The 17,494-nt window shown below is 38.1% G+C and overlaps 1 protein-coding gene across 2 annotated transcripts in view; it reads left to right on the plus strand.

Moving 5' to 3' along the window:
- Positions 1-11,116: 11,116 nt before the first annotated feature.
- The window catches only part of GIGYF2 (GRB10 interacting GYF protein 2), a 99,936-nt gene continuing 93,558 nt past the window's right edge, over positions 11,117-17,494 (plus strand). For both annotated transcript variants that reach the window (XM_065881093.1, XM_065881094.1), the window contains exon 1: positions 11,117-11,157. In XM_065881093.1, coding sequence (XP_065737165.1) covers positions 11,117-11,157 — 41 coding nt within the window. The remainder of the gene's footprint in view (positions 11,158-17,494) is intronic.

The raw sequence follows: 17,494 nt of genomic DNA on the forward strand, positions 1-17,494 counted from the left end.
TGTCTATTAAAATATTTTTAATCGTACTTGGTTTTTTTCCCTCTAGCTAAATCATTTATGGTTTATTTTAACCTTTTTAAAATTGAGGTATAAGATATAGTAAATATGTGCACAAATCTGAAGTGTATAGTTGGAAAATTGTTTTTTAAAGATTTATTATTTATTTATTTAATTTATTTTTGGCTGCATCAGATCTTAGTTGCGGTGTGCGGGATCGTCGTTGTGACACGCAGGCTTCTCTCTAGTTGTGGCATGCGGGTTTTCTCTTCTCTAGTTGTGGTGAGTGGATTCCAGGGCGCGTGGGCTCTGTAGTTTGCAGTGTGCGAGCTCAGTAGTTGTGGCATGCAGGCTTAGTTGCCCTGCAGCACGTGGGATCTTAGTTCCCTGACCAGGGATCGAACCTGCGTCCCCACATTGTAAGGCACATTCTTTACCACTGGACCACCAGGTAAGTCCTTGGAAAATTTTTTACATGTGCATATAGTTCTGTAGTCACCACCTAAATCAAGATAGTGAGCATTTATAGCACCCCAAGAGATTCCATTGTCTTCTTCCCAGTAAGTAGTCCCTACTTCCATGGTGAGCAGTGTTCTGACATCTGTCAAAATTGATAATTTTTCCTGTTGAACATTATAGGAATCATATAGTATATATTCTTTGGTGACTGGCTTCTTTTGCTGGATACAATGTCTGAGATTCATGTAATGTTGCAGTTATCAGTAGTTGGTTCTTTTCTTTTTTGTTGGTGAGTATTTTGTTGTATAAATATACTACAATTAAAAAAATTTATTTTGAAATAATTTCAAACTTACAGAAAAGTTGCAAAAAATTACTTAGACTTTCCATATGCCCTTCACCCAGTTTGGTCACCAGTTCTTTTTTTTGTTTGTTTTTTGTCTTTTTGCGGTATGTGGGCCTCTCACTGCTGTGGCCTCTCCCGCCGCGGAGCACAGGCTCCAGATGTGCAGGCCCAGCAGCCATGGCCCACAGGCCCAGCCACTCCGCGGCATGCGGGATCCTCCCGGACTGGGGCATGAACCCCCGTCCCCTGCATTGGCAGGCGGACTCTCAACCACTGCGCCACCAGGGAAGCCCACTAGTTTTTTTTTTTTTTGGTCGCGCGGCATGCTGGATCTTAGTTCCCCATCCAGGGATTGAACCTGTGCCCCCTAAAGTGGAAGCACAGAGTCCTAACCACTGGGCCACCAGGGAATTCCCTGGTCACCAGTTTTTAACATTTCCTTGTATTTACTTTATCTTTCATTTTCTTTTTTCTTTCTCCTTATATGCAATATGTATGTATATAATTTTTGATATAATTTTAAATTTATATATTTTTTTTCTGTTCCATTTGAGAGTTCATTACAGACCTCATGCTCCTTTTCCTCTAAATATTTTAGTGTTACCTTGTAAGGATAAGAACATTCTTGTGCATAATCACAGTAAAAATTTCAGAATCATAAAAAAGTACCATTGATACAATACCATTGTCTAATCCATAGCTCCTATTCAGATTACTCTGTTTGTCTCTTTAAGGTGTCTTATAGCATATTTTTTGCTGGTTCAGGATGGAGTTAAGCATCATACTTGCACTTCGTTTTTGTATCTCTGTAGTCTCCCTTAATCTGGGATGGTTCGTCAGCGTTTGTCTTTTATGACATTGGTATTTTTGGTGACTGTGGTTGATTGATTTTATGTCTGTCCATTTGGGCTTATCTGATTTTTTTTCAAGATTAATTTCAGTTTATGCATTATTGTTAGGAATATAACATAAGTGATGCCATGTTCTCCTTAGTGTATTACATCAGGAAACACATGGTGTCAGTTTGTCTCATTATTAATGATGTTACCTAACTCAGTAATAGCCAGATGGAAGAGATGCATAGGGCAAGGTATGTGGGAAGGGATGCAGAGCTTCACAGCGCTTTGGTGTGCCATCGTTTCCACACCTTCACCAACCTTGAAGCTCTCCTGTATTTGTTTATTCATTCATCTGTTGATGGACATTTGTGTTGATAAACATAATAGACAAATGTCAGGTTTTGGTAGTTATGAATAAAGCTACTATGGATATCTTATACTCTTCTCGTAGTAGAAATTTTCCTTGCATGTATGTCTAGCAGTGGATGGTGCGATCGCTGGATAGGTGTATGTTTAGATGTAATAGATATTACCAAAGTGGTTGAACTAATTTGCAGGAGTGGAGTTATTAATTTTGTGTTTTTTGTTGTTGTTGCGGGGGTATGCTGCACCCCACGGCTTGTGGGATCTTAGTTCCCCAACCAGGGATTGAACCCTCGTCCTCAAAAGTGAAAGAGCAGGGTCCTGACCCCTGGACTGCCAGGGAATTCCCCAGTTTTGTGTTACCTTAATCCAGATTTGGCTAAGATAAAAATGGCTGTTTGTTGGAATGGGCACAGAACTATTTGGTACATGTGAAGAGTGCTAGAGGAGTAGCTCTTTTTTCCGCTTTTGGGAAAATAGAGGTTGGGAAGGTGGAGGCAGATTCAGGTTCCTTGGTGTTCATTCTGTGTTAGTCTTTTTTTTTTTTTTTTTTTTTTTTGCGGTACGCGGGCCTCTCACTGCTGTGGCCTCTCCCACCGCGGAGCACAGGCTCCCGACGCACAGGCCCAGCGGCCATGGCTCACGGGCCCAGCGCTCCACGGCATGTGGGATCCTCCCGGACCGGGGCACGAACCCGTGTCCCCTGCATCGGCAGGCGGACCCTCAACCACTGCGCCACCAGGGAAGCCCTCTGTGTTAGTCTTTGACAGACCACATGCATGGTACCAGTTGGACTTCATTCCAGGTTTGCCATAGTATTTTTCTGGGTAATTTTTACATACCCATGTAAGGGAGATTTGCAGTAGTAGATACTGTTTATAAGAAAGATTCAGGGGGTTTTCAAAGGAGTATGTGTTTTGAATTGTTAGTATAATAGTGGTAGCTAATCAGTATATCAAGACTTCTCCTGGAAGCAATATCGGGAACACTTTCAGAGTAAAACTTTCATAATTAGCCATTATGCCGGATTTTGATTCTGCTTTGGCTTCTCCTGGCTGTCTTTGTCCAGACAGAACTTACTACGTAGATCCATAGCTCGCTCATGTTGATAGTGATTGCGCGTGCCCAGGAGACATCTGACTCCTCAGCATCGTGCCAGGTTGTGTGAGGCCAGGGTCTCCCTTTTCTTTGTTGCAAACCCAGCAGTAAGAAAAGGCTAGGTTGATTTCTTCTCTTTCTTCACCCTTGAACATGTACTCATGTACACACAGAGTGATAGATGAGGTCCCAAAGAGAAGCTGAGGATGTCAGGAAAACTAGAAAAGTATACAGAAAAAAAGAAAAATACGTATATACTAGTAATCAGAGATAAAATAATTGCTAGTGAGGAGTGATGTAGCTTAGAGTTTTTAAAAAGTTGACAAAAAGGCCAGATTCAATAAAGTTCATTGTCAGGCACAGGATGCAGTTCATTGAAGAAGACCAACTTTCTGGTATTAACTGCAGAAGAAATATATTACTTGAATTCACTTATAAGGAATTTTGAATAGTGGACAAGGTCTGAAATATGTAGAAATATTCTCTCAGCTGTTTTTAAGTCAACTCTATTTAAAATTTGAGGGTAGACCTTTCTCTGAGGTCCTTATCCTTAGAATTGGAGTAGCCAAAGGAGAATAGAGGCCAAAATAGGGAGGTTGAGAGTGTTATTACCTCTCCATGTGTTAAACTATTCAAAGTATGTTTTTCAGTGATGTTAAGGTAACTGAAGCCCATCTTGCCCTGATAATTTTACCTTCCCTTTATCCCTCTTAGGTTATCAGTACTGTTTTCCTGCACAGTGGTAGGTGAATCAGCAGACGGTATCAGGATCTTCATCCTCTTCCATTCACATGCCTGTTCTGTTTCTTTACTCAGATGACCATTCAGCCTGAAATGCTCCTGTTGTCTCTTTGTAATTATTAATATCTCTTTCACACAAACATTTTCTGGCTTAGATGATAGATTAGGTATAGTCACTTTAGCCATTGTTTCTCCTCTTTTTTGCAAAATCTCTTTTCCTCTGAAGTTCATGCTGTCTGACAATACAACTGTCTGTTCCCCTCGTTATCAGATATAGACCCTGGGGCATCATCCTTCATTTTCTTCTTTCTTCTCTCTGCCATTATCCGGAAGTTACTTCAGAGTCCATAGGATGACTGATCCAATCTTCCCAGGCTCCTGGTTCCTTGACTTACCTCCATCTCTGATTTGTCTAGTGCTTTCATTTTTATTCCTGCTGTACTTGCTTTTTGACATTACCAACATCTCAAATTTGTAAACTATCTTCTGTTTTTACTTCCTTCCTCACTGTGCTTCAATCACACTTTTGCCAGCATCCTCCACTTTGCCCTCTTTTTCTTCCGTTTACTGTGTTGACAAAATCCTAACCCAGGTTCAGTCCTGTTGTCAGCTCTCTCTGCCCTCTACCCAGGCTGCTAAGTTGGAGAAAGAAGCCCACAACCATGCAGATAGGTGCCATCTCCATCTTGATTGGTCCTTCAGAACTAGTGTAGCTAGCTGCAATGTGGTGTCCTGGATTAGATCCTGGAACAGAACAAGGACATTGTTGGAAAAACTGGTTAAATCCGAGTTTAGTTACTAGTGGTGTACCAACGTTGGTGTCTTAGTTTTGACAAATGTACTGTGGTAATGTAAGTTGTTTATATTAGGGGAAACTGAGGGAACTTTCTGTAATGTCTTTGTAACATTTCTATAAATCCATAATTATTCCTAAATAAAGTTTATTTTTTTAAAAAACAATACTGTTGTAGATCACAGCAGCTAACTTTTCTTCATTCTTCTCAAACCTTACCCTGTCATCTGCTCTGTCATTTGCCTACTTCTTTGAGAAAATTGAGGCCATCAATGTGAATTCCCCACAGCTTACTCTTCCTCCCCACCTCCCCAAAGAAAACCCCACAAAAATAAATTTGCACGTATCTTAAGTCATTTGGACATACTTTGCTCTTGTCACAAGTGGATAGGCATAGTTTTTTTCTCCATTTGTTCTCTGAAGCCCCGTCCACCCTGCCTTCTCAGAGCTTCATTTCTATCATATTTTTATTAAATTGTTTCTTTACCCTTTTAATTCTATTAGTACTTTTCCATTAGGATATTTTCATCTAAAATAAAAGGGGAAATTTTCTTTCTACTCTGCTTCATTTCTCTTCACCTTTTCGCAGCTAAGATTCTAGAAGAAGTTGACTGCATTTGTAGTCTTCCTTTCCTCACCTCCCAACCACTGAAGTCTGGCTCTGTCCCTCACCACACTTCTATAACTGTACTCTTAAGTCAACAATGACTTCACTGTGGGAATTAATGAAGATTTTTCAGTCTTTCTCTTCCTTGACTTCAATATTTGAAACTTCTGAATTTGTCCATTTTTTTTCTTTGCCAGTGCTATCTTTGTTAACACAAATTAGTAACTTACTAGGAAAAGAATTACTCATAATCCCACCATTCAGAATATGAACATCTGTGGGCATATCTATATGTACCCACTAAGAATGTATTTTAAAATGTGTTTAATATAATTATATTCTCTGTATTCTATAACCTGTCTTGAACACTTAACATGTTGTTGACATTTTTTCATGTTAGTGAATATACTTATTAATCATTACTGCTCTCTCTTCTCTACTGGTATGTAGATACATACAGTCTCTTGGATTTATAACGCCCCTCCTTTCTCTTTAGCTCTTACTGATTCATTCTCTTCCTGGCATCCTGAATGATCTTTCTACAGTGCAGATTTCATCCTGGACACTTTATTGCATAAATCTTTTCATAGCCTTTCATTACTCTTGAGATATAAAATACAAAGACTTCTGTGATATGACCATTGCTTTACCAAACTTCACTTTAGTTTTTACCCTTATTGAGCAAATGGATAATCTCCCCCAAAAGAACCTAGCTTTTTCTCCTTTCTGCTTCAGATAAAGTGAATGTGGAGAAAGCTAGAGTCAGTGAATTTGATTTTAGGTGAAAGGTTAGGGCTAAAGATACCTTAACTACATGGTCTTTTTTTTTTCCTTCCCGTATCCTCCTGCACAGTGTTTGCAGAGGCTTTGTTCTTGTCTCTTGAGCTTGTCCCTTCTTGATTCCTACTTTGGGATAGTTTCATTGAAGTTTTGGTTTCAATTCTGTAGATTTACTTCCAAATCTATGTCTCTTATCCTGACTCTACACTGGAGTTCAAGGTGTATGTATATTATGGTCTTTTGGATGGCTTCTCAGGCACCTCACATTCATTTTGTCCAAAACGGTTTGTCCTTCCTCCCGAATTTGATTCTTTTCCATCTTCTCTTTCCTTTAAAGCTTTTCTATACAGATTCAAAAAGCACCCCACCGCCAGTATTGCATGCTATAGATTCTATTCCGTTTCTGCATCCTTTGTTTACATTTTCCTTCTTCTACTTTGGGAAATATTTTATGGAGTGTTTATTTGAATGGATCCTTGGTTTTGTATAAGCCACTGTAAAGGAGGGAGGGTGAGCCTTCTGGGGTAAGGGAATGGCATGAGCCAGAACCACAGAAGAAGAATGCAGTAGAGAAGTAGAAAGTTATCATCTGGCTTTGAGTTTGGAGGTGAAACAGTGGGAGATTGAGTTGAGAAGGTGCAGATTGTTAGATTGATGGGAAGCTGAAAATATGAGGATTTTTGACCATACGCAGTAGGTTTAGTGACTGTTATAAAGAAGGGTAGGCATGACCAGAGCAGTGCTTTAGAGAGATTGATCTTATTGGATGTAATTAGAGGCTGAGTCAGGGAAGCAGATTAGAATTTTATTGTAATAATCCAGACATGAGTTAACAGATGTTTGGCTATAATGAAAGCAGTATGCAGAAGGAATCTTGAAGGAGGAATTGACCAAATTTCAGGCAAAATGATTGGATATGAGGGATAGAGAAGAGGAATGACTTTCTGATGACTAGACTTTTGAACCTGGCTGACGAGTGGATGGTGAAAATAGTGGTACCTTGATCAGTTGTTGTTAGATGGATATCTGGGAGGAGCAGGCTGCTGGAAAGCCACGTAGGTCATGGGAGAAAAAAGTCAAATATGTAATTCACAGCAGGGATGGGGGGCAGTTCAGAAATTTGTGGAAGAATTTTTGGTTGCTCTTGCTATGACAGCACCTCCACTGCATGTTCTATGTTAGATCCCCCATGATTCAGCAGGCAGAGTTCTACCTGAAGTGTCGGTAGAGAACACCATTGTAAGTAAGACTCAACACAGTATCTACACAGAATTTATAGTTAAATAAACAGTGGGTACGCTGAGGGAAGTTAGAAAAGGAGAGAAGCTTTTGGGGAATGGTGACTAAATAGGAAGGAAGTGAAGATAGGAAAAATATATCAGTATATTGCTGGTCGTGGAGGAAAAGGAAGGAAATTGTTTCAAGAAAATGCAGTCTAAAGAGGCAGAAGAGCATGGTGGGAGCACAGCCTACAGAGTGTCTCAAATCCTGATTTGCTGTAAAAATTCAGACCTGTTTTCTAATTGGTCACAAGTCTGCTGGGGGTTTGAGTTGACTACATTTAGCTTGGTGGGGTTTAAATGACGGCAAAGCCTATGCTAATTTTGATACCTCACTGCATCCTTAGAAAGGGCAATTGAGAAATAAGTCCCACTTTCCATTCCAAATTATTTATAATTCAAAGACATCGTGTAAGACAATCGCTCCAGTACATATAAATAAATACATTAGAACTGGGCTCATTTAAATTGATTTGGAAGGAGCAATCTGGCGTGGGGAATTCAGGATTAGAAGTTACAGTACTTCAAATGTTTAGATTTCTTCAGTCATAGCTTGTAGATTTCCTGCTTTAATTCATAAAGGAGAATGAGCAAAACACCATTCTGAGTAACGTAGGTCTCTTTAGTTGATAATTAAATTGCTTGGATTATTATTCTAGGTTCTTAAAAGTTCTCCAGAAAACTCTTACCATAGGAAGTAGTAAATGGTGGTTAGGCTCCCAGCTCAAGGCATTAAAAAAACTTCTGAGCTTTTAATGTTTTTGCTGTATGGTATTTTGTCTCTACCTAAAGGTTTATAGGTGGAATGAGTGATACAGGTTTCCTTGCTCGATGTTCTTTAGGTGCTGCCTGCATCCAGGGCTTCTGTAACTCAAGACCACTGCCTGCACAACACAACTCTAGGGGCTCCATTTGCATCCTTTGTGGTAATGGCGCCCCTGGAGTTTGTATTTCCACGACCTGTGTAGCCTTGTAGTAATTAAAAGGGGAAAAGAATATTAAATCTCTAAGAATGATTTTAGTATTTTCACAAATACCACAAATAATTCAGTTTTTAATTGAGATTCACTTGCTTTATAAATTCAGTCTGGTTCAAATCTGGACCTGCTTTATTAATTCAGAGCTGTTTTCCAGTGGTCAAAGTCCAAAGTCCATAGGGGTTTGAATATAAAACATTTGGCTATGTGGAGTTTAAAATGGTGGTTAAAAACACTCCTTCAAGATGTTTTGTGTTACAATAAAATCTTATAGTTGTAGTCTCTACAGGTCTGCTTGTTAGCCAAGTAGGTCCACGTACTTTTTTAAAGCACACTGAATTGATTTATGCTAAATAAGTTTACACAGCTGATTTTTAAGCAGGATACTTGTCCTAATCTACTTGTCCTAAGTGGGCACCTTACCTGACTTACCACTACTTTGACAAGTGATTTCATTTGGGATGTACCATAATTTAATTGAATCTAACATGCATCAGTTGTGAGCTTCTTCGTTTTATATATTACTAAGAAAGAAATCATACTGCCAAGTAAACGCTGGCACAGTTTTTTAATTACTTAGACTTCTTATTTTACATTTTGAAAAAGAATTCTTTAAACGTATTTAGCAAATACGGCTAATAGATTTTTATTATATAGTATATATTTTGTGCATATATAAAAAGGAAAATAAAAGTGAAATAAATTGGTTAAGATATTCTTCAGCTTTCTACACATTAAGTCTGACTCTTCTAAATTGTGAAAAACTTAGGATTGTAGAAGTCTCCTTCTTCTTCCCTCTCCCCACCCGTGTAGTGTCATGTCATTAAGGGTGTTGGCGGTGAAGCATTTCTTAAGAGAGTGCTCCATTATTCTCTCATTGATTTAAAATTCAGTGATTTGGTGCTTGTGAAGTTCTTAAAAGCAGTCTGAACTGTTTAATTTTTCCTCTAAATACTTCAGGGCTGCTGCATGTGGCCACATGGATTGTGCAGTGTCAAGTCTCACTAGTAAACCACAACAAGCTTATCTTCATGTGGTTTTTTTTCCTTTCTCAGGTTCTGCAAAGCACTTGCAATCATTCCTCCAGTGATGAAGAGTTACTTCACTAATATCCTATTGCTGTATTTGCTTTCTTTTCTGTTACACAGTACGTTTCAATTTAGAATCATAGCATGATCATTTTGAAGGTGTTTTAAGCAGCACTTAAAATCGGGTACAAGGATGACGATAAGGAGCGGCTCTGACCAAGTTTCACCCTTGTGCGGACAATGATGGCTGTGACCCAGCTTCCCTTGTGGGCCAGTAGCAGTTGTAGCATGGCACTGATGAAGATGCATTCCAGTTCCAGAGAGTTTAAAGTGTGAAAAACCATATGCCTTATGTTTTTTTGGAATCATCAGTATGAGGTGGGGAGGGCACTAAGTTGATCTCAGCTTAGGTCTGGTGTGCACGCTTGTCTGGCCAGGCAAAAGGTAATCAGGGTTAAGTAAGAACACGGGAATCTCCTTGGAACCCACATGGTTGACACGGGGCCAGAAATACTTTCCAGGAAGAGGGCAGATAAATAGCTGATTCTGGACGTTAGCACATTTTTACTTTGCCGTTTCTGTGTGTTAGACCAATTTCTAGTTTATTGTTTTTAGATCTTTTAAACAGCAACAGTCAGGGTGATGTGATACATCTTGGACATATTAACAGTATGTTACAATGTTTACAGTATTTTCTGTTTTCTAAACTCTCATGTCATTTTTTAACTTTATTGAGATATAATTGACATAACATTGTGTTGGTTTAAGGTGTCAGATGTGTTGATTTGCTACATTTATATATTGCAAAATGATTACCACCATAGCATTAGCTAACACCTCCATCCTATCACATAATTACCATTTCGTTTTTTTGTGAAAAAGAAACTCTTTTTAGCAACTTAGCAACTTTCAGGTATATAATACAGTATTATTAGCAACTTTCAGGTATACAATACAGTATTATTAGCTATAATCACCACACTGTACATTAGAGTCCCCAGAACTTGTTAATCTTATAACTGGAGTTTGTACCTTTGACCAATATCTCCCCATTTCCCCCACCCCCCGCCCCTGGTAACCACCACTCTGCTCTCTGTTTCTATGAGTTTGGCTTTTTAAAGATTCCACATATAAGTAATAAACAGTGTTTGTCTTTCCCTGTCTGACTTACTTCACTTTAAGATCTGATATCTTGAAATTGCTCTTGAAGGATCACTCATGAAATTGGTTAGCTTATTATTTTAACTTGATGGTCCAAGGTAACTTTTAAAGAATCACTAGAGTGTAAAGGGCTAAGCAGACAGTGGGGAGAGGAGAGTTGTGGCGGAAGCTGTGAGATAGGTAAGGAGAATCTTTGATACACCTCATGGTGATGGGAGAGCCATTGCAAGGGAGTAACACAAATTAAAATGTAAATCCGTTACCCTTCATTCCCTCCCCATTGCTCGAAGGCTAAAAAAGGAAATCCTTAATTTGGTCCCCAGTGCCCTGCATGGTCTTCTACCACCTATCTCACCAGCATCATCTTGTACCATGCCTCCTTTCCCCACATAAACATAAAAAGATGGTGAATTGGGATGTAAAGGTGGATTTATTCATTTTTACTTTGCCTGCTATATTGTTATAAATAGGGATTAAGAGACCTCATTCTGGTGACTGGTTGAGAGGAGCCACAAGCAGAACACACTCCCTAACTATACTTTCTGGGCTGGAATTCTGCATTTAGTCTTGACCAACTGTATGGAGATATTTTTCTCTTTAACAGGTTTCTCCTCAGATAAAAATCTATTGTAAACATACGGAAAAGAATGGCAGCGGAAACGCAGACGCTGAACTTCGGGCCTGAATGGTGAGTTTTCAGAATCTCATCCTGTTCGATATTGGATTACTAGCACAGTAGTAGGTGTTTGTGCCCGTGTTGGGGGGTTTATAAAATGTGCATGTTTTTGAGACTTTGCTTTATGTGTCTGCTTGGAAACAGTATAGCTAGTCTAGGAGTAAGTTATATTTGCTTAGTGACCACATTTATACTTCATTAAAAAATCTTCCTGTTTTGATTGTGTAATGATAATGGATTTAAAACTCCCCAGAGTCCCACCACCCTAGTAAATTATTTGTGCTTGAGCCCTTATCTAGGTGCATATATAACTTTATATAATTGTAACGTTTTTATGTGTGTATACTTTCTGCTACAATGTTTGTTTGTGAGGGCTATTCATATACTCATTTGAAAAAATAGTTTTTATTAAATTATTATTTGAGTTTTATTTTATTGATGGGCTAGGCAGGTGATCCAGAATTACACTGGCTATTAACATCCCATTTAGGATCAGGTTAGCATTTCCATAATAATTAATTGACCTTTGAGTCTCTTACAGATATGTTTGGACCCCGAATATGGAATTCTCATGGAATTTTGAGATCCGTCACCTTGTAGTGTGACTTTTCCCCCCTTCTTCCTTTCCCCCCAAAGTTGGTGATTGAAGATCCTCTCATCAGTGGCGTGAATAATGATAGTTGCTTTTTCCATTCAAACGTTGAACCAGAGGCAGTATATAAAATAGATAAATTGGAATAGTCTCTTAAATATTCTTGATTGTTTAGGTGGTGGTGGTTTGATAAATGATCCAGACTTCCTGTAGTGACTCCCTATTTGAGGACTCTTATTAACTTACCTTATTATATGCATTTCTTTTTATGTGTATTTCCTAAGTTTTCTTGGCCCTTATAGCTAGCATTTGGAGACTGAGGAGAAATCACTATTTGAAATTCTAAGAACTGATGCAACTTATGTACTTTGGGAGTTTATTTTGGAAATGTTGCCCTAAGTAATTCTGCACCTTTTTTAGTTCTTATTATTACCAAATCAATATATACTTCTAGAAAAATTAGAAATTACAAGTAATCCAGAAGATATAATCACCATAATTTCACTGTCCATGGTAACCATTGTAAATAGGTTGGTGTATCTTTTCTAGGTAGTTTTGTGTATGCTTATTTGTGTAAATGTACATTTATTTTCACAAAAATGGGATCATACTGTACATTCCGTTTTGTAACCTGCATTTAAAAAAGAACCACATCAGCAATATCTTTTTTTATCAATAAATATTTCCTGTTACTTTAAATGGTTGCATTGTATGGATGTACCATCATTTATTCAACTAGTCTTCTAGATGCAGCACATACAGGCTGCTCTCAGTTCTTCATTATTATAAAAATATTGTTGATGAACATTCTTGTAGCTAAAACTTTATTCACATCTTACCAGGTGGCTTTAAATTCGTATAGCCTACTTTGTAAAGCATTTTGTGTGCAGCTTCTCTGCCTTCATCTAGAATTTGTAACTGCTGCTCTTTTGTATTTACAACAGTCTCTTGTCTCTTTCTTTGTAAAAACATGATTAAAATTGTCAGCTAATTTAAGGTAGTTTTTTTTTTCTTCCAGTATCTCTCTATTAAGAAATAACAATGAGAGACAGTACCAGGAATTGAGCTAAAACAAAAGGAAAAAAATGCACTCCTGGTGATGTTTTAGAATCATTACACATTTAACTTCATGCTGAATGGGTTGACAAACTACGGCCACGGGACTGTAAAGTTTTGTTGAAACACAGCCACGCTCATTTGTTTCCATAGTATCTGGCTGTTCTCACACTGGTGGCAAGGTTGAGTAGTTACAACAGAGGCCATCTGGCTCAAAAAGCTTAAATATTTACTCTCTGGCCATTTACAAGAAAAAGTTTGCTGGCCCCTGTCCTAAACCATGGGTTCCCAAAGTCATTTCAGTGAGTCATTGACCCAGTCTATCAGTAGCGTCTTACACATCCTTTTCATCGGTACTCTGAAGTTTTGTTTGATGGTGTTTTATTTGATCAGCCCAGTGTTTTACACAAAATTTGAATTGACGTAGCTTTAGCAGAGGAAAGTTACCAGTCCCATGCTTAAGCAGTAGCTTTACCTAACTGTTACCTCTGTTACCCTGCAGGCATTAGAATTTAGGAGCCTTCCCTTAGTCATCTGAAATGCTGATAAACTGAGGAGCAAAGGTCTAAGTAGGCACACTGCCTTCTTTGCACCATCTTTCAAAATTTCTTCTGGCAAAGGGAATATATGAGACCTTGAAGTAACTCAGGTAACCCTGGTCTAGAAGTATGAATGGAGACTGCCGCTGTGTTTTTTCTGCATGTAACATTACATTCATTGTGAAACTTGAGGTAAGGAGCTGTGTCCAGAATAACTTGAGAATCAAAGTTTAGAGTGATTACACTGAATCTGTGTGTAACTGAACCATACAGAAACATTTAGTGATACTATATTCTTTCTACTAAGGTCATCATTTTTATAATGATGTAAAACATAATGTTCAGTAAGTGATGTATAAAAGGAAGAGATTTATTTGACAGTAGTGAAGATGGGAGAGCATTGAAAATTGTGCTAGGGACAGACCATGAATGACCATAAGCATGGACTTTTTAAGGTAGGTCTGGAAGAACCATTAGGTCTTAGCGTATCTTTATATTTAGGATAAATAAATGTATTATGTAATTGCCAAAGCAGTTTTTAAAAGAGTGAGATAGATTTAATGGAGGAGTAAATCATTTTTTAGGTATAAAACAAGAGTCACTTTAAAACTTTACTCAAATATTACCACCTTAGATGTTTTCTGACCACCTGTATAACAACTCCCCTTACTCCCTGCCTCCCTTTTCCTGTTTAATTTTTTTCTTCATGGTCTATATCAAAATATAACATGCCAAATATTTTACTTATTTTCTTTATTATTTATATTCCATCCTCCAGCCCCCACTAGACTGTGCGCTCCTTTGAGGGCAAGTACTTTGGTCTCGATTTTGTACTGTTTGTTCATTGCTGTATCTCCAGTGCCTGGCACATAGTAGGTACTCAATAAATATTTGTTAAATGAATGAGTGAATTGTTGGAAAGGAAAGTTTTTAATTTGCTATTGTCAGTATGTATACACATCCTTGAACAGTTCTTTTTGTGTTGCTGATTACTTCCTTTGGAGTAATATCTTAGAAATGGAATTATTAAATCAAAAGTTTAATTGTTAAGGCTTTGGATGATATATGGACAGACTGACCACAAGAAGGATTATATGAATTTAATTCCCATCCCCTGTCTGTTTACTTCACCCTTGACAGAACACAGAGTACCACCTTGAAGAAAAAATTTTTTTAGTTCTAAATCTAGTAGATTTAGGATTTTAAAGAATTTTTTTGTTGTTAGTCCCAGTAGTAGAATAATTCACGCTCATTCCATAAAACCTTGGAGGAAGCAGTAGTACAAAAGGAGAAAGAAAAGATCTAAATTACCCTTAATCATTGCCACTCAAAGGACCATTGTTAATATTTTGGTTTGTATCCTCATATTCTTTCTTGTTTGCAAATAATTGTATACTTCAAGACATTTTTAAAAAGCAAGACAAATTCATTGTAACTTGCTTTATTTTGGGATTTTTACTTATTTATTATTTTTATTTTGAGCATTCAAAATCTACTTAGATAAGTCTGGATAATAAAGGAATTTATTATAGTGGAATGAATAATTGCAGACAGTTACCTGGCTTTATGGGGAAGAAGCCAAGGAACCTCATTTGGGGTATTTCTGTCTCATCTTCATGGCCTTAAGGAAGTTTCCCCAGGTCTTTCCTTGCAAAAATGAATGAGGCACTTTTGTTTTTCCCAAAGCACTTTGTTTAGACCTGTGTTAAAGTAGTTACGACCTTGTAGTGTGTCTCTTTATATGTGTTTACCTTACTCAGAAAAGAACTAATTCCATTAAGAAAGGCACTGTATTTCTCAATTTTGGTAAGCCCATTGTTTAGCTAGTGTAGGTACTTAGTAAATAAATATTGAATGATTCAAATCTTAGGGTGGGGGATATGGGGGCAAGAGAATTCAAACCTGAGATTGCTAGGTTACTATTCATGATCTTTGTGGAATTGTGGAGAAAATGAGAGATGTTCTAGGGGATGGAATGCATTAATAGTCCCAGTTTGCAAAAAGAGTAAAAGATAACTGTCATCTGAAGGAATGGTAAATTAGATGTTATCCTAGGGTGTATTTTAGAAGAGAATATTAAAAGTTGTTTAGAAAACATTTTATCAAGTGCCTCATATGTTTTATGTCTTGGGTTAGGTGCTGAGGGAACAAGGATAAAGGACATGGTACCTACTTTTGAATTATTTAGTGGGGAAGCTGACACTAAATAATTTCACAGTAATGTCAGTGCTGTAAAGGGAGTATAATGCCAGTACAGGATATTCAGCTGCTCATTTGATGCCTCTAGGCATCTCATCCTTCATAGTTTTCCAAAACTGAGCTTATGAATTTTGCTCTTTTAAATTTCTTCTTTTATTTCATCTTAATACCACAGTGTGCCCCTTTCCTCAAGCCAGAAGTCTTGGAGTTATCCTGGATATTTTCTTTTACTTCTGTATCCCTATGTCTATTCCACCACAGTGTTGGGTCAGTTCTACCTCTAAAATATCTCTTGAATCCATTCATTGCTTTCCATCTTCATTGCCTCTACCCTAGTGTAAGCCAGCATCATCTCTGACATAAACTATAAGGAGTGGCCTTCTGATGTTTCCTGGCTTCCATTCTTTCTTCTAATTCTCTCCCCACTGCAGCCAAAGTAATCTTAAAATGTAAATTGGATCAAGTTTTCTCCAGAATCCTTCACTAGCTCTCTATTTGTATGACTGTTTATTAGCTTTTTTTCCCACTAGACAATTAGTTCCATGAACATTGGGCAGATACTTGTGTGTAGATTTCTCTCCTTTCCCTCCTACCACTCTCTTTCCAACCCCCATCCTCCTCATTGTCTCTGTTCTTTTCCTTTCCTCCTTTCCACTTAATCTGTCTGCTTCCAGGCAGTCCCCTTCACACCCCAGGTGAAAAAATACTAGATTAGAAAAAATATTCCAGATAGAAAAGGCATGTGTAAAGACAAGGGGACAGGAAAGTGTAGGTTTAAGAGGGGAATTCCAAGACATTTGCCTTTACTGTAATGTGAAGTGTGGGAGAGAAGAGCTTACAGGTAGCCCTTTTATGTTAAGAAGCTTTGGATTTTATTTGATCATTGTGTACCAGTGAAGAATTGTTGAGCAGGGAGTGTTTTATTCAGATTTGCATTTGAAATAAATAACTGGTAGTAGTGTGGAGGATGGACTATGACTAATTAAGTTTAGGGTGCCGCTGCAGCAGTCGAGGTAAGAAATAAAAGTGTGAACAATAATAGGTTACTTGATCAGGGGATGGTTTGAGAGATACAGGATTTAAAACTGGTGGGATGTTGTAATTGGTTATGGGAGATGGATAGAAGGTGAGGAGTAAAGGATGATTTCCAGACTCTTAATCCAGTGGCTGAGTAGATGGTGGTATCCTTACTTGCCTTTGGGAATACAGGTGATGAAGGAGGTTGGGATGAATAAACTGATAAGTAGGGTTTTGGATATGATAAACTTTAAGGGCTGTGAGTGGTTGAATAAGAAAACCCTACTCTCTAGTGAAGAGTCAGAGCTGGAATTGAGAATTCTGAACTTACACAGAAGTGCTTTTTGATTCGTGTGTCTTCACACATCTACATTGAAATTCTAAATTACTTTTTTAAGCTGAAGTTTGGATTTTGGACAACAGTTAACAAGTGAGGACTGTGGAGTACCGGGGGGCTTTTAGACAGCCCTGCTGCTGCTACCTATCAGTTACTACTAGTACTGCTAGGAGAAGCACTGGGCCTCCTGTGTTAAACGGATCTCCATATGGCTATAGGAAGATGAAGATGATAAGGGTAGAGAAATTTCACTTGGGCCTGGTGTTGAGGTTACTGAACTTTCTAGAGCAGTGGAGTGGTAGGGGAGAAGCCAGGTTGCGCTGGGTTTTGAAGTGATTGGGAAGTGAGAATGTGGAGATGTCTCTGAAATGAAGAGGAAAGATGACCAGTGCTGCATAGGTAGAGGGGGATGCTACATTAGAGGAGTTTTAAACAAATCACTATTAGATATATTTAGAGATGAGGGGAAAGCCAATAGGGAAGGGTTGAATTTCTAAGAGAGGGTTGTATGGCACAAGATCCTAGAGGAGTTAAAGGTCACTGGTGGATTTTTAGGGAGAGACATTATCCACATATGTTTTAGCTTTTCCAGATATCTGTAGGTGAAGG

Source organism: Phocoena phocoena, chromosome 7 (assembly GCF_963924675.1).
Source record: "Phocoena phocoena chromosome 7, mPhoPho1.1, whole genome shotgun sequence".
NCBI classification, from domain to species: Eukaryota; Metazoa; Chordata; class Mammalia; order Artiodactyla; family Phocoenidae; genus Phocoena; species Phocoena phocoena.